We start from the raw sequence: 25,280 nt of genomic DNA on the forward strand, positions 1-25,280 counted from the left end.
TGGTGGAGCTCACAGTTAGAAATACAGTATGATGCATGCTAGAAGTAAAAGGATGTAAGCATACACTGAGGGCTCAAATGAGAGAGTAGCCACTTCGGCCTAAGACAGTTAGGGAAGGCACAGGAAAGTGACTTTTGTGCTGAATATTTAGTGCAGGTAGAAGTTTTCCAGCTGGATTAAGTAGAGGCACTCTCCAGGACAAAGGCAGTGGACTCAAAAAGGAGCAGCACATGCGGAGAACTTCAGATAATCTAGTATGCCAAAGCACAGCAAGGAAGAAATAGTCTGGAGAGATATGCAGGGATCTTCCCTTAGAGTCACTAGTAATATTTCTAGGTGAAGAATTTGAACTTTCTCATATGGGACTGTGGAAAAATTCAGGAGGTTTAACATATTCATATTTCGTTTTCTTAAAAACAACTGTACAAATCCTAAGGGATTTGTTAAAGAAGATTGAGACTAATAGGTAGGGAGACTGATAATCGATTAAAATTTGTGATTGTTGTCGAAGAAAGGGAGCTTGTGGGGGGCAGTTGGGTGGGGGAAGTTACCATTCATCAATAGAGAATATAGGAGTAAGAGTAGACTTGTGATGAAATTGCCAGGATTTAAAAATAAGACTATAAATTAATTTGGATCTGTTGGATTTAAAGTTACTGTTCAGGATATCCCGATGGAAGTATTCACTAGACAGTAGATACAGTAATGTTATATGTCATAACAAAGAGCTTTGATCCCTTTTCATAAAAACTCAGTACTTGCATATGGTGCCACTGGAGCTGGGAAGACCCACACAATGCTAGGATCAGCTGCTGAACCTGGAGTGATGTATCAAACAATGTTAGACCTTTACAAATCCATGGATGAGATTAAAGAAGAGAAAGTATGTAGTACCGCAGTTTCTTATCTGGAGGTAAGTTGGCAATATCATTCTTTAGATTAATCAGTAGTATTGAGAAATCTTTTTTTAAGAAGTTCCATGGTCCATTCAAATTATTCTATCATGCAGAAATTTTCTTATGAATATATAAAATCTTACAATTCCTAGTCTTAGGTATTTGTTACGGATCTTACTCTTTTTCTGTTAAGCGTTTTATTTTGCCATAACTTCTGACTTATACAGAAGTAGCAAGATTAGTACAAAGAGCTTCCAGATACCCTTCATCCAGATTCCCAATATGTTAACATTTTACTACCTTTGCTTTCTCTGTGTGTGTGTGTGTGTATGCATTTTTTTTAACTGTTTAAGTTACAGACTTGTAAAAACAGGAAATTTCTTAAATAACCACTGAATAGTAATCAATATCAGGAAATTAACAATGATACACCTTTATCTAATCTATAGACCTTAATGAGATTTTGCTAGTTGTTCTAATAATGCCCTTTATTGAAAAGAAAATCTAAGATGGCAGATTGCATTCATTTGCAATTCATCTGTTTAGTCCCCTTAATCTGGATTTTTTTTTTTCCTCTGTATTTTATGTTGCTGTTGTAAAACTTTTAGTTTGGATTTGTCATGATTACATTCAGGTTATGCCCTGGCAGGAACACCACAGAAGTGATGATGAGTTCTTCTTATATAACATATCAAGAGGCTTATGTAATTAGTTAGTCCCATTACTGGCTATGTTAACTGATCAGCTTCATTATGCTGGTGTCTGCAAAGCTTTTCCACCGTAAAGGTACTACTTTACACTTTATAATTAGTAAGTAGCTTGTAGGGAAACAATGTAAATATCCTCTGACCCCTCAAATTTTAATTTGTTCGTTTTAGCATCCACTGATGATTCATGCCTGAATCAATTACTATCATGATGACAGATGATACTGATTTTTAAATTCCATCATTTCTTCTACATTTATTCATTGGCTTTCTACTATAAGGAAGAACTGTCCCTTTCCTCTACTGTATCAATGTAGACTTATGGATTCTTAACATTATTCAGTAGATTATAATCCCTTTCTCTAAGCATTTTTTGTATGTTCAAATTGTGCCAGATTTGGCTAGGTGAGGCTCCTTCATGCTGTCTCTTGTGTTTTTTTGACATACCCCATCATTCTTTGAGCCCTCCTAACCTCTTGATAGCTGACATTCAACAGATCATAACTAAGTGACTGGCACTCTAACTTTGTGTTCAGGTAGTGTTTTAGAAACCAGTGCAGAAACAAATCTCTGATTTTACTGCCTATTTATTTGTGATGTCAGAGAGTGAATTTCTAGTTTTTACTGCTCTTGTTGACATGTTATTGTTTGGTTTCTACTGAGAGTTTCTTCTTCACATTTCAAAAATTGATCAAGATTATGTTGCTAAAAATTTTCTTGTCAGTCTATAGAACTTGGTGATAAAAGAGAAGTAAAACTCATTTTCTATAGTTATGTATTGAAAAGAATTGTTCTGAACTTAATCAGGAAGAGAGCATGGCAGGATTCATTACTTCTTCCTTAGATCCTTTTATAACTGGGAGAATTTTGAAGTTTGGTTATTTTTATAATGTTTTTAATTGTTTTTCCTTTTTTTTAATCTGCTTTCATTTTATTAATGGTAAGGCAATATCTAATCTAACGGTTTTCCACTCAGGCTGTACACCAAAATTGGCTATAGGGCTTTTTAAAAATAGACATGCTTAGGCCTCACCCCCTGGACATTTTAATTTAATAAGTCTGGATTGTGGTTGAGGCATGTATTTTTTTTTTTTTTTTTTGCGGTTTGCGGGCCTCTCACTGTTGTGGCCTCTCCCGTTGAGGAACACAGGCTCTGGACACGCAGGCTCAGCGGCCATGGCTCACGGGGCCCAGCCACTCCGCGGCATGTGGGATCCTCCCGGACCGCGGGCACGAACCCGCGTCCCCTGCATCGGCAGGCGGACTCTCAACCACTGCGCCACCAGGGAATGCCCCGGCATCTATGTATTTTAAAAGCTCCCGGGTGATTTTGATGCAAAGACCAGCTTGAGAGTAATTGTCTAATTATATATTTTGTATGATTGAAGTGGATAAGGGGAATCATTTAAAAAGTGACTGTTGCTTATCAGAAGAATAAGAACCAAAAAATTATCTCTTCATATTATCATTTTACTACTTCTAAGAATTTATTACATTTAAAAATGGTTATCATTCATTGTAGAAAATTATACCAGCAATGAATTATCACTGTGAGCTATTTATTAGAACAGGATATAACTTACACAAAATAATTCTTGAAGACAATTTTATGTGTGTTTTTTAATCTTATCATATATGTGTAATTGTCATTTTGTTGGCACATAGAAAACTTAGTATCTTTAGTAAATTCATAAAATCAAGTCAACTGTATTATTACTGTATGTTATTTACAGAAATTACTAAAAAAAAAATTGCCAGAGATTTAAAACACAGATGTGTATTCAGTGCCATGCAGTAGAGTAAGGATATCAGGCTCTGATCCCTGCTCTGATATGAATGCTACATCTTCTTGTTCTCATGCTATCCTATTACCTTTGTGACTGTGAACTTGGACAAATCACTTAAACTCTTAGGGCCTCAGTTTCCTCATCATTCAAATTGGGGGGGTCAGGGTCCCATTATGGAATTATCATTATGCATTAAACTTAATGTAATTGAAGGATAAATGAAATAAATATCATTTATCTTTGAGTATGGGTTTTCTTTAACTTTTAAACTCTAAAAAGTTTGGATTACTTGGACATCATGAAACAATAAATATCTTCTCCAGTAAGAACCATGGTACTTCCATATAACTTACATTTCAGATTCATTAGAGTTTCCTAAGACCGTGTGTCCGTATATTTCCAGGAAATAGGAAAAGACAATTCCAGCTATCCTATTTCTGTTTCACTGTAGTCATCAAATTGGGAATTATGGGAGGAGGGTATAATGACTCCACCTTTAAATTTTAAGTTCAAGTGCTGGTAATCAAACTCTTCCATTTTCTCAGATGTTAGGAAAGTAATAGCAATGTGTGATAGAAGGGGTGAGATTAATGGAAATGAGCTGCTGCTTCTCTAATATAACCTTAAATCAGCAATGTGTGCATATTTGTGTGATGCTGTCGCTATTGTTTCATCATCAATGCTAAAGGAGTTCTTTTTATTTTAAGGTATATAATGAACAGATTCGTGACCTCTTAGTAAATTCAGGGCCACTTGCTGTCCGGGAAGATGCCCAAAAAGGGGTGGTTGTTCAGGGATTAACTTTACATCAGGTATGTTTATAAACTTCTTTTTGGCTTGTTCAAATAGCAAGTATGGTTATTTAGCCATTTACTTATTTTAAAATAATCAGGGTATATCTGTAGTCTTGTTTTGTTTCCCTTTGAAATAATCAAATGGGTTTTCCTTTTAAAAATCTACTTGAACATTTAATATAGTGTATTATTCTGCTTAATATATTTATATTTTATCTCCTCAGAGAGATTAGATTTTATCTTTTATTTTTCATATGTCACCAAAGTACTAAGCAAATGATACACAGTCAATATTTAATGGGATTTAATTTATGGAAAATACTTTCTTACTTATTTTACCTTTAAAAGCCTTCTTGCTTGTTGATGGTTTATTAAAAATTTTAAAGATCAGTGGTTAATTTGTGTATTTTTCTTCTACTTCAACTCCTTTAGCCCAAATCCTCAGAGGAAATTTTACAGTTATTGGATAATGGAAACAAAAACAGGACACAGCATCCCACTGATATGAATGCTACATCTTCTCGTTCTCATGCTGTTTTCCAGGTAACAGGTCACTAGACTACAGCTCTTAAAATTGAATTTAAAATAAATGAAGCCAAATTTATGAATGGTAATTTTCACACATACGAAAATATCTCTTCATCTGTGGACTTCTCTACTTCTCAGCACTTCCTTTACTTTGAAGCTTTGAGAAGATTCTGTCAAGAATATTTAGAATTGAGATGATGTAAGTTAGACGTAAATTTTTACCTGTGTGAAAATATGATAGTAAAGTGGTAGTATTAGAGGTTTCCTTTCCTTTAATTGGCGAAAATATTTAATCTTTACAAAAGATAGTCTTATATTCAGAGCAGACTTTCTCTTTATAGATCTAGATTTACAGAACCAATAAATTGGGGAGATACTGATTCACTTTTTAGAAGATTTCACCATAGTGACCATGTAAGTAGTTGCATTCCTTAAGGAAGTGTGTGATTCAGTTGATACAGTGCTTTTTAGGAATACCATTCTAGAAAAACCTAAAGCATAGGTTAGTAGTTATTATTTGTAGTTTCTAGTTCTGTTAAAAATCAAATGATTATACGTCTTTATTCTGGATTATGCTTTGTGGAACTCATCCAATAAAAAGAAATTGTTATAGTTGAAAGAATTCAAATCAGGGGAAACCAAGTCATTCGGAAAGTCTCTAGTCCACAAAATTTTATTAATCTTTTCTCTTCTTACCACTGACTCTTCATTTATTAGTAATCTTGAGAGATACCTTTATCGGGGACACTGAGATTTCCCCAAAATGTCTTAGACCCTGCTTTTAAGGGTTACCAGAATACAAGTGGCAGTTGTTTTGACCTTCTATCAAGCCAGGAGTTATTTGCCCTCTAGTGCACATATAGGAAGTCTTTTCGTTTTCAGATTTTCTCAACTTTGGTAATTACTTCTGGTACTCTTGGATATCAGCCAGTCAAGTTATACCTTACTCATTATGTCTTTAAAATAAAAATAATTGATTTCATGCTCTTTTAAAAATCAAGTGTTTTTCTCTTTTAATTTTGTTAAATCTAATCCTCATTTTCCCTATTCTCCTGTGATTTCAAAAAGATTTATTTGAGACAACAAGATAAAACAGCAAGTATCAATCAAAATGTCCGAATTGCCAAGATGTCACTCATTGACCTGGCAGGGTCTGAAAGAGCCAGTTCTACCAGTGCTAAAGGGACCCGGTTTATAGAAGGCACAAATATTAATCGATCACTTTTAGCTCTTGGGAATGTTATCAATGCCTTAGCAGATACAAAGGTAGGTACTATATGTTTATTTAAGTATTTTGAAATACTGAAATACGTATATTTCCCAGAAAGATATTATTTAATATAATTGTCTTAAAGATCTATTATAAATCAAATTTCAAGGATGTAACAATAAGGTTTACATAAAGAGCAAAGACCTCAGAGAACCTAGTATATCAAATAAAGCTATGGAGTTTTTTTGTTTATTTGTTTTTTATAAATTTATTTTTTATTTATTTATTTTTGGCTGCGTTGGGTCTTTGCTGTGCACGGGCTTTCTCTAGTTGCGGCGAGCGGGGTCTACTCTTCGTTGTGGTGCGCAGGCTTCTCACTGCAGTGGCTTCTCTTGTTGCGGAGCACGTGCTCTAGGCATGTGGGCTTCAGTAGTGTGGCACACAGGCCCAGTAGTTGTGGCTTGCGGGCTCAGTGGTTGTGGCTCGTGGCCTCTAGAGCTCAGGCTCAGTAGTTGTGGCACATGGGCTTAGTTGCTCTGTGGCATGTGGGATCTTCCCAGACCAGGGATAGAACCCGTGTCCCCTGCGTTGGCAGGCAGATTCTTAACCACTGAGGCACTAGGGAAGTCCCTGTTTGTTTTGTTTTTTAACTTCTAGCTTTATAATCAGAATTTGTTGAATGTAAAGTATTGAATATCAGATTGATAGTTAATATTTTATTATACCTTCTCATCATTTATTTTGAATTTGATTTTTTTTAAATGACCATTTAATGATCACTACACAATAAGCATGATAATTGAATTGGCATGAAAACAAAAAACACATTTTAGAAAAAGTAAACTCTGGTCTGGTTAGTGTTTTATATATATACTATAAAATTGGTTTAAATATTAAAGAGAGTTGATTTTTCTTAAAGAGGAAGAAGAGTTAAAATGTAATTAAATTACCTAATAGGATAATGTTTGCTAGATGCTTCTGGGGCATTAAAAAATAGTTTACATCTACTATATGCCAGAAGTGCTTACAGGAACACAGCATATTTGATAGCTTCTGTATTTGTAAAAATGACTTCCTTTTTTCAAAGTTAAAATATGATAATTTAAGTTCAAACCAGGCTCAGAATCTTTAGGAAAATTACTGTTAAACTGTTCAAAATGTTGCAATTTGATAAAGTATAAAGTACATTAAAATGATTTGGGAAGTCTTTTTTAAAAGGGCAAGTTTCTGAAATCACATGAATATTACAGAAGCAAAATATGTGTCGTATTCTAAGTTAAAATCTCAAAACATGTAAGCAGATAGCATGGTATAGAGACTAATTTCCTAAACTTCAGCCATTCATAGTATTTTTTCCATATACTGACTAAATTTTTAGTAATTGACTCCTGTTGAGTCATTTATTAGTCAGTGTTTAATGCATGTCTTGTACATGCAAAATCAATTCAAGTAGCACCAGCTGTGCACATTCCACACTGCTTGGGAAAGACTGCTATGGTGGAAAGCATAGTACTACTGGGAGTTGGGAGACTAGGGCCTGTTTCTAACTCTGGATTACCAGCCATGTGACCTGAGGCAAGTCATGTCACTTTTTGTTTAGCTTCATTTTTCTCTTCTGTAATATGAAAGATTTACATTGGATAGCATAAGGTTGTTTTTAGCTTAACATTATACTGCTCTGTTTCTATATGGAAGTGGTAGTGTTTGGAAAATTTTTTACTTTAAAATCAGAACTGTATCTTTTAAGTAAAAGAAAACCTAGAAAAATTAAGTTCTCTTAGAACTGTGGTTGTGCTTTCAGATAAATATCTGTAAGACTATAATTATAATTTATTTTGTATTCATGTTAGATGGTAATTTAAAGAGAGAAGTAGCTCTATGCTATACAGAATTCTTACTATGCCTCTAGTATATTTCTCTAGGGCATATATTACTTTTGTATTTTAATTTCTTTTTAAAAAATGGAGATTTTTTTTAATAAACATTTTGTTTTTTAATAGTTTTAGATACAGAAAAGTTGGTAAGATAATACAGGAAGATTGTATTAAATATACCCCACACTCAGTTTCCTCTGTTGTTAACATCTCGCATTAATACGGTACACTTATCACAACTTAATGCAACAATACTGACATTTTATGATTAACTAAAGCTCGTATTTAATCGGATAGAGATACAATCTTTTAATGGGAAATTTGTTTTATATATTCACTGAATAGTTCCATAAGATTCATCATCATTTTGGTCACCAATTATATCATAAGTCTGGGCAAAGTTTAGCAGTTCTTAAATTCTTATAGTGAAATGGTAGCAGGTTTACATTTGAATGTGGAAAATGACATAAGAATTCTTTTTTTGTTCTTTCAGAGAAAGAATCAGCATATTCCTTACAGAAATAGTAAGCTCACTCGCTTGTTAAAGGATTCTCTTGGAGGAAACTGTCAAACTATAATGATAGCTGCTGTTAGTCCTTCCTCTGTGTTCTACGATGACACCTATAACACTCTTAAGTATGCTAACCGTGCAAAGGACATTAAATCTTCTGTAAGTGTGTTTACTCTGCCTTTGTTGTAAGAGTATTGGGTGCATTTTTTTCTTTTTTACACTTACAGCAAAAGATGAGTTAGAGATGTACTTCTACTAATGAATTAGGAATCAGGGCTAGAAATGTCTTTACTAATCTGCTTAATTGAGCATTCACTGGGACAATTAAACCATTAAGCATCTTGATTACATATATAATAAATACTATTATTTAGTCTTTTGTGGAGCTAGGATGTTTTAGTGACTTTCTTTCTAACCTTTTTCACATCATGGTACGTGATATTTTGACGGCACCCTGGTGTGATTGGTCAAGGCTTTAACACATTTGTTACAGCCAAGGCTGATGCTCTTCTGTAACCCAGCACCAACACTTTCTACCTGAAAACCTTGGACATGTTTGCTAATCTCTCCAAGCCTTAGTTACTTCATCTGTAAAGTAGATATAATATCTGCCTCAGTTTATAAAGTAAATAGCTCTTTTAAAACAATTTGTTGTCACATTCATGATATTGATGTAACCAATCTGTGTAGCTAGAGCAATATAATAATGATTGGTTAGGTTGGTATTTTTGCCAAAAATTTGGGGTAATTTTTTAAAACGTAAGTCAAACATGATGTGTAAAATCACAGGATCTCAGGGTTGGAATAGACATAGAGTTCAGCTGGTATGATGGCTTCTTTAGGGGGCTTACCGCTCTGCTACTCCCATTGAATGAAGATAAGTGGGTTATTATCTTCCTTAGAGAAATACTTATATATTGTTTATATAATAAATTGGGAAAGGTTGTACTGTATTAGGTATACAAACATCTTTCACACAAGTTTTTCATGCAGTGCTTACACCAACTCATTGAGGAAGACATTTTTGGCTCTGCTTTACAGTTGAGGAATCACGTGGTCAGAGTTTTAAGTAAAAAGTGGGCAGGGCCTCAAAATCAAGTATTTGGATTACATGTTTAATGTTCTTTCCACTATTCCATAGCTGCCAGGGGGCTCATACTTTTATAAAAAGGATAAAATATATTAAGAACTCATTAAAAACTACTTGAACTTACAAATGGGTGGAAATTTAAATTATCTCTTTATATCTTAAAAGTCAAAGGACCAGAAAAAGAAAGTGGGTAATTTTTATGTGAATGACTGTTTTGCAAGTTCTTTAAAGTACTTTTTCTCAGATAGTAAGGGAGTTTCTTTTATAAATTCAGTATTAATGTGCTCAACATATCCTCTTGTCATAGATTTTTAAACATGAACATAATTGATTATGATTGTCAAATGATCGTAATTGTCACAAATTCTGGATTCATGGAACTGAATTAATGAGGCTGTAATGCTATTTTGTTCGTGTATGTGACTGATTTTTATCTCTATATATACGCAATCATAATTTCTATTTTTTAACAGTTGAAGAGCAATGTTCTTAACCTCGACAATCACATAACTCAGTATGTAAAGATCTGTAATGAACAGAAGGAAGAGGTATGTCTCCTCTTTACATTGTTGCTAATCTCCCTCAATTCCTCATTTATGGGATTCTGCAATCTTTATTGTCTAAAACTTTGATTTGCTTTTCTTTTATAATTGAAATCTTGCTTTTTCAGTTATTTTTCACAGCTGAAATTTTTCTGTGGCCATGTATAATGGAGACAAATAATTTGTTTTGTATTTTAACTACTGTTTCTCTCTATTAGATTTTAATGTTAAAAGAAAAACTAAAGGCCTATGAAGAACAGAAAGCCTTTACTGATGAAAATAACAAAGTAATGATTTCAAACCCTCAGGAAAAAGAAATTGAAAGGTAAAATTGACATTAAGATCTCAGTTTGAGGATTTTGTGAAATTTAGTCAGCTATTTAAAGTTTAAAATTCAGTCAGATATTTTGTTATCATCATCATTTGTTGTATGTCTTTATATATTCTCAACTGAATTCAGGAAGTCACTGAATTGGTCTTATATTGCACACGTTGGAGGTCAGGTAATTTTAAGTGTGATTATACAGATAATGAGAACCAGGTCTTAGGTATAAGATGGAGAAAGTAAAGCCAATTATGCCACTTATGAAATTGGTTTTTAGTAGTTTCCATATTTTTCTTCTGTGGTGTCTTACTCCCTTCTGGCTTCTATAACGAAGTACCACAGACTGGGTAGCGTATAAACAAACAAACAAAAAATTATTTCTTATAGTTCTGGAAGCTGGAAGTCCTAGATCAGGGTGCCAGCATGGTTGTTTGAGGACCTTCTTCCACATTGTAGACTTCTCCTTGAATCCTCACATTGCCAAAAGAGAGGGAGATCTCTCTGGAGGCTCTTTTATAACGGCACTAATCCCATCCATAGGGTCTCTGCCCTCATGACCTGATCACCTCCCAAAGGCTCCGCTTCCCAATACCATCAGCTTGGGTGTTAGGTTTCAACATTTAAATTTGGGGGGACACAAACATTCAAGCATCTGGCATTATCATTATTTACATGGTTCATGTAAATCGTACCTACCCTTTCCTGACTTTATATAACTCTAATAACCCACTTAATTGAGTTTAAGCAGTTAATTATTTGAAGGGACATCTCTCAGTGATATAAATTGACACAGAAATATGATCTGTACCCTCTAAGCTTTTAGCAGGTAAATTTTAAAAAAAGAAAGCTGTAATACAGTACTTGCAAGTACTTTTTTCCTAAGCAATTAAGACAATTTCCAAGTTGTCCTGTTGGGACAATAGTTCAAAAGCTGTAAATCTTGAGTAGTTCTAAGCAGGCAGTAAGGAATTCTTGGATCAAACAAGTTTGAAAATTATTCCTTACTTAAGGAATCTAAGAGGTTTCCAAAATACATCAGCATATTAAAAGCTTAGAGGCCCTGTAGGAAAGGAATCTGTTCACCTTTGATTAAAATTGAGTAATTATTCTCCAAAGCTAATTTTCTATTATCATTAGTATGAGAAACTAACCACATCTTAAGCCATTGACTATTCATACTGTTTTGGGATTCTTGAGTTTGTAGAAGATGTTTTAGGGTACATAAGGAAGACTAGTTGGCAGTGATTTTCAACCTAGTTTCAAGTACAACACTTTTTAAAAATTGGATTTGTGTATTGACGTTTATATAAAATATCCTTGATTTAAAAAAAATCATTTTTTCTGCCTCAGTTGACCCCAGATGCTAAGATAACTTCTTCTAATAAAATAACACTTTATGTTTGTAGCTGGCTTTGTAGATTTTGATGATTTTTAGGCTCACATTAATTTCATCTGATCACTACAACAACTCTGAAATTTGAAGTGGGGTATTGTTTTCTAACTTACAGATAAGGGCAAGAAATATATATCATCTCTTTCAAGTATTAATCCTTTGCTCCCATGCTATGCTATTTTACAAATACCATAAGAAGTAATTAAACAGTTATTTCTCTCTATCAGTGATAATGAGTCCATTTTTCATACAGCATAAAGTTGACCTATGTATTGTTATAGTACAATACCTCTGTTTATACCAGAGATTTCCTAAAGTGTTTAAATTATTTTCTATTAATCCCCCTAACAACCCATTGACAAAGTAAAGTTATATTTAATAGTCTTACGATGCTTTTTGTTATATTCTACCAATTTTACAGTGTCTTTTAAAAAATAACAAGCAAAATGATTCCTCATATTCCTTTAATCTTAACAATGAAAGCTTTTAACTCTGCTATGTTATTAGTTGTGTTATTATATTTTGTTAGTCAAATGTGGGATTGGTCCTCATGCAACCAGATATCTTGTCGGTGATGCATGTTTCTTGAAAATTAAAGCAGTGACCAACCGCTCAAATTTGGAGTCGTTGCTTGCATAAAATTGCTCAGCAGTGCTTAACCAGATCTAGTTACCAATTAAAACCTTACAAATTGGTAGACTTTTCTGGAGTTGATGTGGCTTTGAGTCATTGACTCTTTCTTTCTGGTAAAATGATTCAAGAAGGAGATGGCCTGAGCTATGAAATAAACACTTATTTGGATATTTTTTGCATTTCAACCTGACTTAACCAACAATAAAAACTTTGAGTTTTAATTCACTCAACAGGTTAAATAATTTACTTGTATTTATAAAGCAGGTAATAATAAAATTATATACCCCATAGCCTTTGTCATTTTCTCACAAAAGTATCTGTCTCCTTAAATAAATATATGGAATACCTTTGATCATACTTCACATAGAATTTTTTTAATGGCATGAATTTTCAGTTTCTTTAAAAAATAACATTTTTATGAAGTTTAAACAGATAAAGGGAAGAATATACAGTATTTGCTCTCTATTAAAGCTATTTGGAAAGATAATATTCAAAAAATCATAAAAAGAAAGTACAGTTGTTCTTTATACAGAGTAATTATAAAACTTCACTTGTGACTATACCAAGAAAATTGTCTAGAGTTTATCATATGTCACCTAAAGTTATTAGCAAAGATTTTTCTTTTCTAGCTATTTGAATGTTTTAAATGACTAGAAAATAGTTATTATTAGTCAATCCCTTAGGGCTCTCTGTTTTAAAAATGACAGTTTTGTTTTTAAAAAGAGCTCTCTAGAAACCTTTGATACTAATTCCCTTCCTTCCATCCTAAACTATACACCACCAACTAAAATAAATCTGGACCATAAAATTTTGAAATTGACAAATATTTAACTATGTCCTTGGGTGAAGTGTTCCAGGAAAACTAAGAAATTATCTTTGGGTGTAACCTAAAGATAACTTATCAAATCATTTACTGGCCTTAGCCTTGTTGTAATATAATACAATGAAATTGCAATGTCCATACATACTTCCTATGAAATATTTATCAGTTTGACAAAACTGCAGTAAAGTCGATGTATTGTGGTTTAATATTCATTCTCAATAGTTTCATTAAGAACTACTGACGTAAATTGTCAGTGTTTTTACCACAGATCCTTACAAATATATCTAAAATTCTGGCCAAAGAAACTTTATTTTTAAATGCATATACTTTGTTACCATTTTATTTTAAAAGCTTCAAGTTAATTTTTCTTTGAGAGAAAAATTGTTTGCCTATGTGCGATTGTTTATACTGTTACTGTAGCTCAGACCTGATCTGTGACCAATATTCTGCTGACCCTGGAGAATGCAGGATTGCAGACTCCTTTTAGGGCTTTCATAGAAGTGATTCAGCTTGAGGTCTTTATGCATTTGCAGGAGATGTGAGTCACACTCCCCAACTTTGATTCCCTATATCTATATTGCCCTTTGGAGGAAGCACAGTGGAGGGGCTTTTCCTAGATTTACCACATTGTAAACTTGGATGTTTTCGGTCCTGGCATTGTCAGCTGACTCTTAGCCAAGCTGTAGGGGGTACCTAACCATATGGTGTGTTTTCACTGTAACAAGTTCTAAAGCTAAAAACTGGCTATCTCACTTTCCCTAGGGCGCCATAGAGGCACCATATGATTATGCCACCCACTGCTTATTTCTTCACAGCGAGCCAACACCAGAAGAACACATAATACTGTGTTGCTTCTGAGGCCTTATGAATTGGGAGAGTACAGGTCCACTTTATCATCCTTTACTTACATACAAAATATTTTATTTTTGGTAAGCTACTGGATTATGCAGACCAAATACAGTGTATGACTAATACCATAGGCCTTAAAATACCTATATCTTTTAATAACATGATCTTTGGAGGAGAGAGAGAGAAACCCAGTGCTGTAAAAATAAAGTTCAGAACCCATTCCAAACATTTTTGTTGTTTAATAGGAAAACAGTCACTCAAACCTATTTACTGTTTATCATTGAATCTAATTCTATGAATGGTGTATATTCTCTTGTTCATGCATTTCATTTTTTTTAACATCTTTATTGGAGTATAATTGCTTTACAATGTTGTGTTAGTTTCTGCTGTATAACAAAGTGAATATATGTATACATATATCCCCATATCCCCTCCCTCTTGTGCCTCCCTCCCACCCTCCCTGTCCCACTCCTCTAGGTCATCACAAAGCATCGAGCTGATCTCCCTGTACTATGTGGCTGCTTCCCACTAGCTGTCTATTTTACGTTTGGTAGTGTATATATGTCCATGCCACTCTCTCACTTTGTCCCAGCTTACCTTTCCCCCTCCCCATATCCTCAAGTCCATTGTCTAGTAGGTCTGTGTCTTTATTCCCATCTTGCCCCTAAGTTCTTCATGACCGTTTTTTGTGTTTTTTTTTTTTTTAGATTCCATATATATGTGTTAGCATACGGTATTTGTTTTTCTCTTTCTGACTTACTGCACTCTGTATGACAGACTCTAGGTCCATCCACCTCACTACAAATAACTCAGTTTCGTTTCTATTTATGGCTGAGTAATATTCCATTGTATATATGTGCCACATCTTCTTTACCCATTCATCTGTCGATGGACACATAGGTTGCTTCCACGTCCTGGCTATTGTAAATAGTGCTGCAATGAACACTGTGGTACATAACTCTTTTTGAATTATGGTTTTCTCAGGGTTTATGCCCAGTAGTGGGATTGCTGGGTCCTATGGTAGTTCTATTTTTAGTTTTTTTAGGAACCTCCATACTGTCCTCCATAGTGGCTGTATCAATTTACATTCCCACCAACAGTGCAAGAGGGTTGCCTTTTCTCCACACCCTCTCCAGCCTTTATTGTTTGCAGACTTTTTGATGATGGCCATTCTGACCGGTGTGAGGTGATACCTCATTGTAGTTTTGATTTGCATTTCTCTAATGATTCGTGATGTTGAGCATCCTTTCATGTGTTTGTTGGCAATCTGTATATCCTCTTTGGAGAAATGTCTATTTAGGGTCTTCTGCCCATTTTTGGATTAGGTTGTTTCTTTTTTTGATACTAAGCTGCATGAGCTGCTTGTATATTTTGGAGACTAATCCTTAGTCAGTTGCTTCATTTGCAAATATTTTCTCCCATTCTGAGGATTGTCTTTTCATCTTGTTTATGGTTTCCCATGCATTTCTTTAAGTAAACTTTGCATTATCTATCACAAAATACTGAGATTCTATGTGTTTTATTTTTGGTAGATTTCAAGAAATTCTGAACTGCTTGTTCCAGAATCGAGAAGAAATCAGGCAAGAATATCTGAAGTTAGAAATGTTACTTAAAGAAAATGAACTTAAATCATTCTATCAACAACAGTGCCATAAGCAAATAGAAATGATGTGTTCTGAAGACAAAGTAGAAAAGGTATTTAACAACTTTATCCTTAAATTGTAGAGAATGTAAAAACATGGGGACTTATAATTCTAGAAATTTGATAGGTGATGTTGCTTAATCACCCATTCTCTACAAATCCCTAGAAATGCTAGAGGAAATGTAGAAGACATTGTTTTAAATGTATAGTTAAGTCTACAAGAAAAAAAATTAAGTTCCTAGGTGTGAGAAACAAAAAGGAAACAAAACCCCTAAAATCTCAGTTATGACTGTTGCTTCTGTGAGGATGATGGAATGCTTAACAGGTAGGTAACACACTCAGGGAGAGTTGGGTACCAACGTGGGGCAGTGAGAACAGTCCACCCCAGAGGCAGGCAGTAGTTTACAACTTAGACCATTGGGAGGTTTTTTTCCTCCCCAGGGAAGAATATTTTGTCACTGACATTGTTACAGTTTCCACTGCATCAGTGCTAAAAAAAAAAAACCAGATCAACTTTTAATCAGTTTTATTATTTAATGTAGTAGTGCACTGCCCTTGCCCTTCACACACACAGACCACTTTCACTACCCTGCTTTGATGTACACACTACTTAGGTAGGGGGCCCGAGGGAGACAGGGAGTTAGAAATGACAGTCCCCACATAAAGCCAGGAATCTCAGAGACCTTCACTCTTCGTATTGGAAATACAGCAGGAGAAAACATTTTACCAACTAGCACAGGAAAACAAGGAACCAAGCCTAGGGTAAGAAAAAAAAGTCTCATTTGAAGACTGTCATTATAGATATACTTTTCACTATAGATTTTCATTATAGATTATACTTTTATAATCCATGTGTTTTATTTAGCAAATCCCTAAAGTGAGACATTAGCACAGAAAATGGCATCAGAGCAGTGATAATCTATAGGAAACTGAGCAGAGGCAATGCAGAATCAGCCTAGTGAAACATCCTCAATTCAAACCACTAATGAGAGCTCACTGTCCAAACTTACAAAACCCATGAAACAATCCTCCACAAGCAAGTCAGCAGAGTTAGCAAATATGACAGAATCCCCCAAACGTCAGATACTATAGCAATCTGATAAAACTTATAAAAATGAATAAAGTCATCAAAGAAGGACTTAACAATAAAGGAATCAAAGAAAACAAGAACATACATATATGAGAAGAAAACAAATGACACTTCCAGAAAGTAAAGATTTATTTACTGAAACTTAAAATTTCAGTTTATAGGTACAATACTAGACAATGTTTTAAATACTTCACGTACAATTCTCAGAAAATCCTGTGGGCTATGTGATATTATTGTCCTTGTAATTAAGATGAGGAAACCAAGGCACAGAGAAGTCATTCTGCCAAAGGTTACCCAGCTCATAGAGTAAGAGCTATGATTTGAACTCAAGCCAGCTGATTCCAGATCCTGAGCTCTTATCCCTGTCCTTTTATGCATGTTAGATATAGCTAAAGAGAGAATTAAAGAACTGGGAGATCTGAGGAAATCACACCAAATACAGGATAAAAAGATAGCAGATGTGAACAAGATGTTGCTATTTGAAAGATAGACTAGAAAGTCATGCATTCATCTAATAGATGTTCTGAAGGAGATACATTAGTGCAAAAGAACAAAGGATAATGTGCAAAGTCTAAGGCTTAGAATTTTCTAGGACTATTAAGATGTGAATAAGATGTAAATTCAAGAAACATGAGTTCTAAGCAGGATAAAAGAATGTATACTTGGAGGTGTGCAACTCCAGAGCACCAAAGATCAGAAAAATAAACATTTTGAAAATACTGGATTTCCCCCAGTTTGGTGTTCATTGATGATAAGGTTAATTGCATTTTTAAGTACTATTTTATACTTAGTAGTATAGTGCTTTAAGAAACTAACATTTTAGGTTTTTGTCAGCCTATGAAATGGGAAAGATGTGATATGCTAAGAAATTAATCATAAAGTATTAATAAATATATCATGACTATGAATTTATAAGTAGCTATTAAGCTATATTATCAAAATTAGTAATTTATTTACTGAATATGCATTTATTATGCCTTATTGAAGCTATCTTTGTTTTAAACCACTTTATTGATATATATGATTGATGTATGAGGAAACCCATAAATATTTAATATAGACAACTTGACGGGTTTGGTGATAAATATATACTAGTGAAACCATCACCATAATCTATGCTATAAGCCTGTACCTTACCTCCTAAAGTTTCCTCCCACCCTCTTTATTAGTAGTAGTATTATATTAATAACAACACTTAACATAAGACCTACCCTCTTAGCCATTTTTAAGTATACAACAATAGACTATCATTCACCTTTTAAAAAAGAAGAAAATTCTACCAATTGCAACAACATAGATGAACCTGGAGGACATGCTAAGTGAAATAAGCCAGACACAGAGGGACAAATTTTACATGATACCATTTATATGAAAAACCTAAAATCGTCAAACTCAGAAGTAGAATCAGATGGTGGTTGCCAGAGGCTGTGGGGAAGGCGAAACCAGGAAGTATTAGTCAAAGAGTACAAAGTTTTAGTTATACAAGACAAATAAACCCTAGAGATCTACTTCTGTACAGCATAGGGCCTATAGTTTATAATGTATTGAATACTGAAAATTTCTTTTTGATTTTGTTTATCAAATGCATTTAAAATATTCCTCACATCCTTTTAAGGCAGAAGAAAAATAGAATTTATATCTTTATTTGAAATTTGTTGCTGTAGTTGTACTTTAACTTTCTTGAACTGCAAAATTGTTGCCAGTATTTTTGATGACCTTCATGACTTCCAAATAACAGAATATCTCACAGAATTAATATATCAGTTTGTTGTTGTGAAATCCTTTCATATGTTTGTTAAATGGAGTTCTGAAATACTGCTATATTTACCTATTCTAAAAGTTGTATGTATTATCTCAATTAATTGTACTTATTATAGAGTTATTTTCAGTGGGGATAATAATTCTCAATTTTGTGTAGGTATCCATTAAATAAATATCAATTATCTGAAAGTGCAATTATCTGATTTATCTCTTGAAAAAAGGCAAGAAATTCAGTCATGGAAAACTGCTAGTGACTTAATATCTCAACTTTTAACAACAGCTTGTTTTGAACACTTTTGTTTATATGCAGAGCATTGTGCTAGACACAATAGAGGTTTAAAAAAAGTATAAGACAATATATGTACTTCAGTAATTTATAAGCTAGTTGGAGCAATAAACTGATATAAAAATGACACAGCACTATATGATTGTGATGTAAGGAGTAGTGCAATAATAAAAACAGCTAATATTATTGAGCATTAACTACGTGCCAGACACTTTTCAAAGTCCTTTGCGTGGGTTAATTCATTTAATATTTATAACAAACCTATGAGGTAGATCCTGTATTATCACCATTTGTGAGCAACAGAGATACTGAGAATTAAAGTAAGCTGTCTAGAGTTATACACCTAATTAACGTGGTTGAACCAATATTAAACTCTGGGTGTCTGGCCTCAGTCTGCACTTTTAATCATTCTGCTATACTATAAGTACTTTAAGTGCTATAGCCATTCAAAGGAGAAAAGAGTGGCTTCCAGTTGTGGTGGAGAAAGGCTTCCTAGTGGAGAGATGAGATTTATACTGGGCGTTGCATGAGAATATTAGTGGGAAAAGAATAAAAGGAATAGTGTATTCAAATGAGGACACCAGTTTGACCAGAACACAGCATATTTGTAGGTCAGTGTATGTGGAAGTACATAACTATACTCTCAACACTTCCTGCCAATTCCCACTGCTTTACCCATAGCAGATATCATTGATTGATTACAGCACTCTTTCTCTCTGAATCTGAAGTTGCCAGAGTTAACCACTATAAATAGATTGAAAATGGCACATGATATAAGATATATTTTGCCATATTGGGAATTAGTCAATTCCGGATAGAATAAAAGGCCAAATTGTGGACGCTTTGGTTGCCAAGAATTATACGGTCTATTTGTGTAGTCAAAAGGCAGTCTTTGAAGCAAATGAGTAGTGTATTATCAGAGCTTAGAATCAGATTGCCATTTTTTGAACATTAGAATATTAGTACAATTAGTAAGTTTGGTCTATTTAATCCCAAGCTAATTTAAATCATGGTTATTTTAGCCTGTTTTACTTACCCCATTGAATTGTGAATGTGCATGCTTGGAAACATTAAGACATAGAGTAAGGAAATGGCTTTGGCTGGTTTCTGTAATTTTTTTCTGTTTTTATCTTTATTCTGCTTTTTTCAACCCACTTGCCTTTTCTGATATCTCACTTTTGGTCATTTCAATCTATGTTCCAATTCTTATAGCTATTCTTATGAGACTAAGAATAGCTAAGTCTAATAGCTAATGAGACTTACCTAAGCAATGAGAATAAAACCTCTTAAGTTTATTGGTTGTAAACTATTGAAAAACATAGAAAGACATCTAGAGGCTGAGTTTGTTCTCACAGAAGTGTCAAACTATAGTTTTACTAAACTGCTTGCTAGGTCAAGGAATTTTATATTTGTCTTGGACCCTCTCTGAAGAGGTTTACTCTCATAATTGCTGAAAGAATCTCACTGATTAAGCTATAAATGGTTCTTGAGTATGGACTCTGAGAGTAGTATTAAAGTGAAGTTCCGGGGTAATTTTATAGTCATATAAAGATAATACACAAATTATTTTCAGTGAAATAATCAGTTTACCGTGTTAGCAGTCAGTTCTTTTGCACAAAGCAATAATAATACCTAAATTTTAGAATTTCATGCTTATTCTCACTCGAGACCTTTTGTGTTATTCTGGAGATTTTGTTAATAAAATATGTAAAGCTTTTTGAAACTTTAATGGGAAACAATTAACTTTAATGTCAGGGTTTAACATACATATTTTAGAATTTATTTGCAAACACTTACTTGGTATTTATTTCAGAACGGTAATTCAGTAAGAATTACCCTGATGGAAAATGTCCCCATGGAGAACCATCATAGAGTCTACATTTGATGAATATTAGAAGTACAAACTCAAAAAACATACCCTCTGGGATTTTTAGTCAGGATCTTTTGGTATTAAATATTGACTGCCATCAGACCCGCAGATCATGTCCTGCCCTGGTTTCTAAGAGTACCTACAACATTTTTAAACATTAAAGGAAAATAAAGGTAGTTTGATATAATGCCTTCCTTCAGGCAGGTACAATACTTTTATGTTCATTTTTCAAATAAGGTGACTGAAGAGCCACTGAGATTGACTTGCCTAAGTTTTCACACCTGCTGAATAGCAGAAGAAAATCAGGAAGCCACATATCCTACCTTCTGTTGGATACCAGTGGCTCTAAACTTTTCAGGCTTCAGGACCCCTTTCTGCTTTAAAATAAAATATTTAGGACCCCAAAGAGCTTTTGTTTATGTGGATTTCATCTACCAATGTTCTATTAGAAATTTAAACTGAAATTTACAAAAATACATTATGTATTAGCTAACTTAAGAACAATCAATTACCCATTGCATGACAACGTAACACTTTAATGAAAAATAACTAATTATTTTCTAAAACAAAAAGAGGTAGTGAGAAGAGTGACATTATTACCTATTTTTGCAAATTTCTTTAATGGCTGGCTTTTCCTCAAAATGTCAACTTACCTTTTCTTTTATTAAAGATAATAAGGAAGTAGAACTTAATCTCCTAAAGAGAGTAGGTTTTTAATCAAGTTCAAATGTAGTTCCTGCTCCTTTTTTCATTTTTTTTTCCATTTTTCATTTTTTTTCATAGGATGTGTTCATCCCTACTTCCAAAACCAGCTACAAGTGCTTGTTCTAATCTTTGGGGATCTGTTGTCTCAGGTCCAGCTATCAAATCTGATGATTATTGAGTTTAGTGTCTTTTGGAAAATAGTCCAAAGAGGTCAAGCTGTTCTGGCCCACAGTGCCCATGATAGTGTGCAAGACCCTTGGGGTAAAAAACCAGAAGGCCAGTTTTGATCTCAATTCATGTGTAGGTAAAACACTGAAAATATTTGGACTATCCAGTATGTGTCCTGAACCAACCATCAGGCGAGATCAGATGTTTATGACACCTGGATATAAGCTCTCTTTTCTTTCATTGGCAACAGCCAATCTAAAGGCCTTGTAGACAAAACCACAACAATAGAATACTTTACTTCTTCACATCTTTCAAACTGAAGGAAAGACAAGAGCAGGACATGTATCTATTTTGTTTTGAGTAAGGAAATCATGAGATTTATCAGGCCTCACATGAACTTTTCAAATGCAACATTTAAAGGAATGTATTTTGGCAAAAAAAAAAAAAAAGTGATAGTCTTCAATTTGGCCATTGTATTTCTTAAAGTCATAAACTCTCAACATGTAATTTTATAAAAATGACTCACAACTCAATTTCCTGTTTTCCTGCAAGCAGTAGTATTGTGAGATTTCAAAGGGGAAATAGTTTTAAGTACAAAAGTATAGCCTAATTTAATAGACAACAATAGCACACTTAAAAGGAAATATACTACTGTACTAATATCACATACATCACGTATCATAAAAGGTTGACTATTAAATGCATTATTTTTCAGGCCACTTGCAAAAGAGATCATAGACTCGCAATGTTGAAAACTCGCCGCTGCTACCTGGAGAAGAAGAAGGAAGAGGAACTGAAGCAATTTGATGAGAATACTAATTGGCTCCATCGTGTGGAAACTGAAATGGGACTCTTAGGTCAAAATGGTCATATTCCAAAGGTACATATGTGTTTGTATATTCAGATTTATTTTCTAAGAACCCATTGTCTTTGTTATTGAGTAAATATCTTTCATAAGACAACTTTTGGTCCATCTCCCGGAGATTTGACTCATTTTACTGTTTTTAACTGAATATACCTTCTGCCTCCCTGATTACCTATTAGATTTGCCTTTCTTGTACTTTCAGAAGAGTAGTTACTTTTAAATGTTATTCTTAAGTGATTGCATCCTTTTATGAGGAGCTCTTAAGTTAGAATGAAGTAATTCTATTTCAGACTGTACTTGAGGTTTCATCATGTAGGTAATTTAAGTTTGTTTTAATACTTGATATTTTGTGCAAAAATAGTTTTAAATGTGGTCAGCATTATTTGTATTATAGCTAAAGAAAGCCAGTTTGAAAGCTGTATGCATTTATGTTTATGTACTAAACTGAAGATATTCCACCTAGAATGGCAAAAGTTTATATTTATAAAGAGTAGCGATGGGTAATGATGGTTAATGGCTGAATCAGATCAGAATTGTGTTCAGCTACAATGTTACAGATAGTTTTCTCCCTTAACAATAGTAAGCTACAGAAGTATGCAGTTCATTCCTAATAAAGTACCTCCCAAATGTCTTCAGTGTCATCATTATACTTTTCTTTTCATAGTTGTGATAACACTATTCCATCTTTAGTCGTGAGTCCACACTTAGGCCAGAAGAGGAATGAAAGAAAGGGGAGAGAGATATCTGTATTGGGAAAGCAAAAACTTTTCCAGAAATCCCTAACAGACATATCTGAATTGACTAGAACTGTCACATGGCTATCCCTAGATACAGGGGAATCTGGAAGGGTGAGTGTTTTGCTGGACATATTATCATCCTGAACAAAATTAGAGTTCTCTTAATAAGAAAGAAGGGGAAAATTAATATGGAATAAGCAGCTAGCAAACAAACTGCTACAAAGTAACTAATTTTGATCTCTAAATACCTAATACTTTAAAAGAACAACTTTTTTATACTCTTTTTTTTAAAAGAAGAGTATCTAAAGCCTTTAATTTGATGATGCTCTTCTGAAAGTCTATATTATGTATCAGCTCTGAAATCTTAAAATTTCTATAAAAGCATTAAACTGAAAATAAATACCGGTGAAATGGAGTATAAAATATTCAGTACAAATGAATGCAGCTAGTGACTGTTAATATTCAAAGATATCAATTTTTTGTTATAATTTAAAGATATTAACCAATGCATCATGACTAGGAAAATCGATATAAATGTCCATCCTTTTAACACTGAAGCTCAGACTGAAGGGAGAGGAGACTAGCAGGAGTAGTGAATGATGACAGTTCAAGGTAGTAAAATTGGAGCAGTGAGCAACAGATACCTTGTTTCCTAAGAAGAGGGCCAAGGATAAACAGAGACTGAATAGTTCTTTAGTGTGGAAATTCATTGAGGGCCAACCAACAGTTTAATTGACACTCAGCAGTCCTAGAAGTCTTCACAATATCTTGATGAAAGAATGCCAGCCAGTTAGTTCAGTAGATTGGGAATTAAATGTAGTACAAAGCATACTTTAATGAGATTTTATAACTTAACTTAATTGACAAAGCACTTTAGAATATTAATATTCCTTATAGCAAGAATGTAAATATTGGATAGAGGATAGACACTGGAGTTGAAGTGGTTGGTAATTCCATTATTTGATAGTTGTGTTGAATACTAACTCTAACACTAACCATATAACTTGGAGCAAGTTGTTTAACTTCACTGTCTTAACTTCTCATCTTTAAAATATATTTAAGGCATTATGAACTTAAATAAAATGCTGTATGCAAAGGCCTAGCACCACTTAATACATAATGAGTGGTTGATAAATAATAGTTTAATATTCTAAGCCACAACATCATAGACATCAATAACCAAAGAAAGGTGTGTACAAAAGGAACACAGCAGCATTAGCTGTATTATAAAATACATTTGCTATTTTTCCTCCAGAACAGTGTTTCTGACCTTTTTGGGTCATAGATGCCTTTGAGAATCTGATTAAAGAGCTATATATAGATCTTCTCCTAGATGGACGATTCGGGGTGGGGGGGTCACATTCATACAATTTTACTTTTTCTTTTTTTTTTGGTCATTTTTTCCATTAATACAACATTAAGGATATCTGCTCTAGAAGAAAACTAAAGCGCACTTATTTTAAAATGCCATATTCCTCTTAAGATTACGTAATGGACATATTTACATGACTTCAAAGGAATAAGCAAAAAAAACAATGATTAATCAGTAAACTATAATAGGGATTAACTAGGCTTTCAAACGGTAACGTCTGAAATTCCATGCTTGATCTGAGAATCTAAAGCTGTAGAGGCCCATCGTAGAATGCAACAGCCTCCATCAAAGTACCTGTCAGGGTCCCCAAGCCACAGTCTGGATATGTTTTCAGAGAAAACAGCTGATATCCTGGCCAAATGAGTGTTTCTCACTCAGTGCGCAAGAGCTGTTTCTCTTGAAAAGGTAGCAGATATTGAAAGTTTATAGTAGTTTTTGGTTTGTTTCACTTATATTTGTCATGTTTCACTTATTTGTTAGAGACTATGTATATCTAAAGAAGTCTTATTCTCAAGGTGATCATTGTCAAAATGACATAAAATAACAAGTATTTTGGTTAGTTTTCTTTACTATTACTTACGGCCATGATGTTCTAATAGAATATTTAGCCATTCTAGTGAGCAAAAACTTTCTCATGAAGGGTCTAAAAAATGTTTTTGGCATATGGTAAAATATAACATAAAATTTACCAGTTTTAGGTGTACAGTTCAAGTGGCATTATATTCGTAAAAAGAATTAATAGATATACATTTTAAAATGTTATTTTCATCTCTCAATAGCCTTGCTTAATTTACATTATACTTACAATCTAGTACATTTGTG

General features: G+C 33.7%; 1 protein-coding gene across 1 annotated transcript in view; it reads left to right on the plus strand.

The window, feature by feature from the left end:
• KIF18A (kinesin family member 18A) overlaps nucleotides 1-25,280 on the plus strand; it is an 85,385-nt gene that overhangs the window by 11,429 nt on the left and 48,676 nt on the right. The window contains exons 3-11 of the mRNA XM_022583732.2: nucleotides 756-913; nucleotides 4,098-4,202; nucleotides 4,617-4,727; nucleotides 5,781-5,978; nucleotides 8,290-8,466; nucleotides 9,871-9,945; nucleotides 10,158-10,264; nucleotides 15,495-15,657; nucleotides 22,200-22,364. Of these exons, the coding sequence (XP_022439440.1) occupies nucleotides 756-913; nucleotides 4,098-4,202; nucleotides 4,617-4,727; nucleotides 5,781-5,978; nucleotides 8,290-8,466; nucleotides 9,871-9,945; nucleotides 10,158-10,264; nucleotides 15,495-15,657; nucleotides 22,200-22,364 (1,259 nt within the window). The remainder of the gene's footprint in view (nucleotides 1-755; nucleotides 914-4,097; nucleotides 4,203-4,616; nucleotides 4,728-5,780; nucleotides 5,979-8,289; nucleotides 8,467-9,870; nucleotides 9,946-10,157; nucleotides 10,265-15,494; nucleotides 15,658-22,199; nucleotides 22,365-25,280) is intronic.

This window comes from Delphinapterus leucas, chromosome 7, assembly GCF_059928025.1.
Source record: "Delphinapterus leucas isolate spDelLeu-1000000601 "Yukka" chromosome 7, BTC_Dleu_Yukka2, whole genome shotgun sequence".
Taxonomy (NCBI): Eukaryota; Metazoa; Chordata; class Mammalia; order Artiodactyla; family Monodontidae; genus Delphinapterus; species Delphinapterus leucas.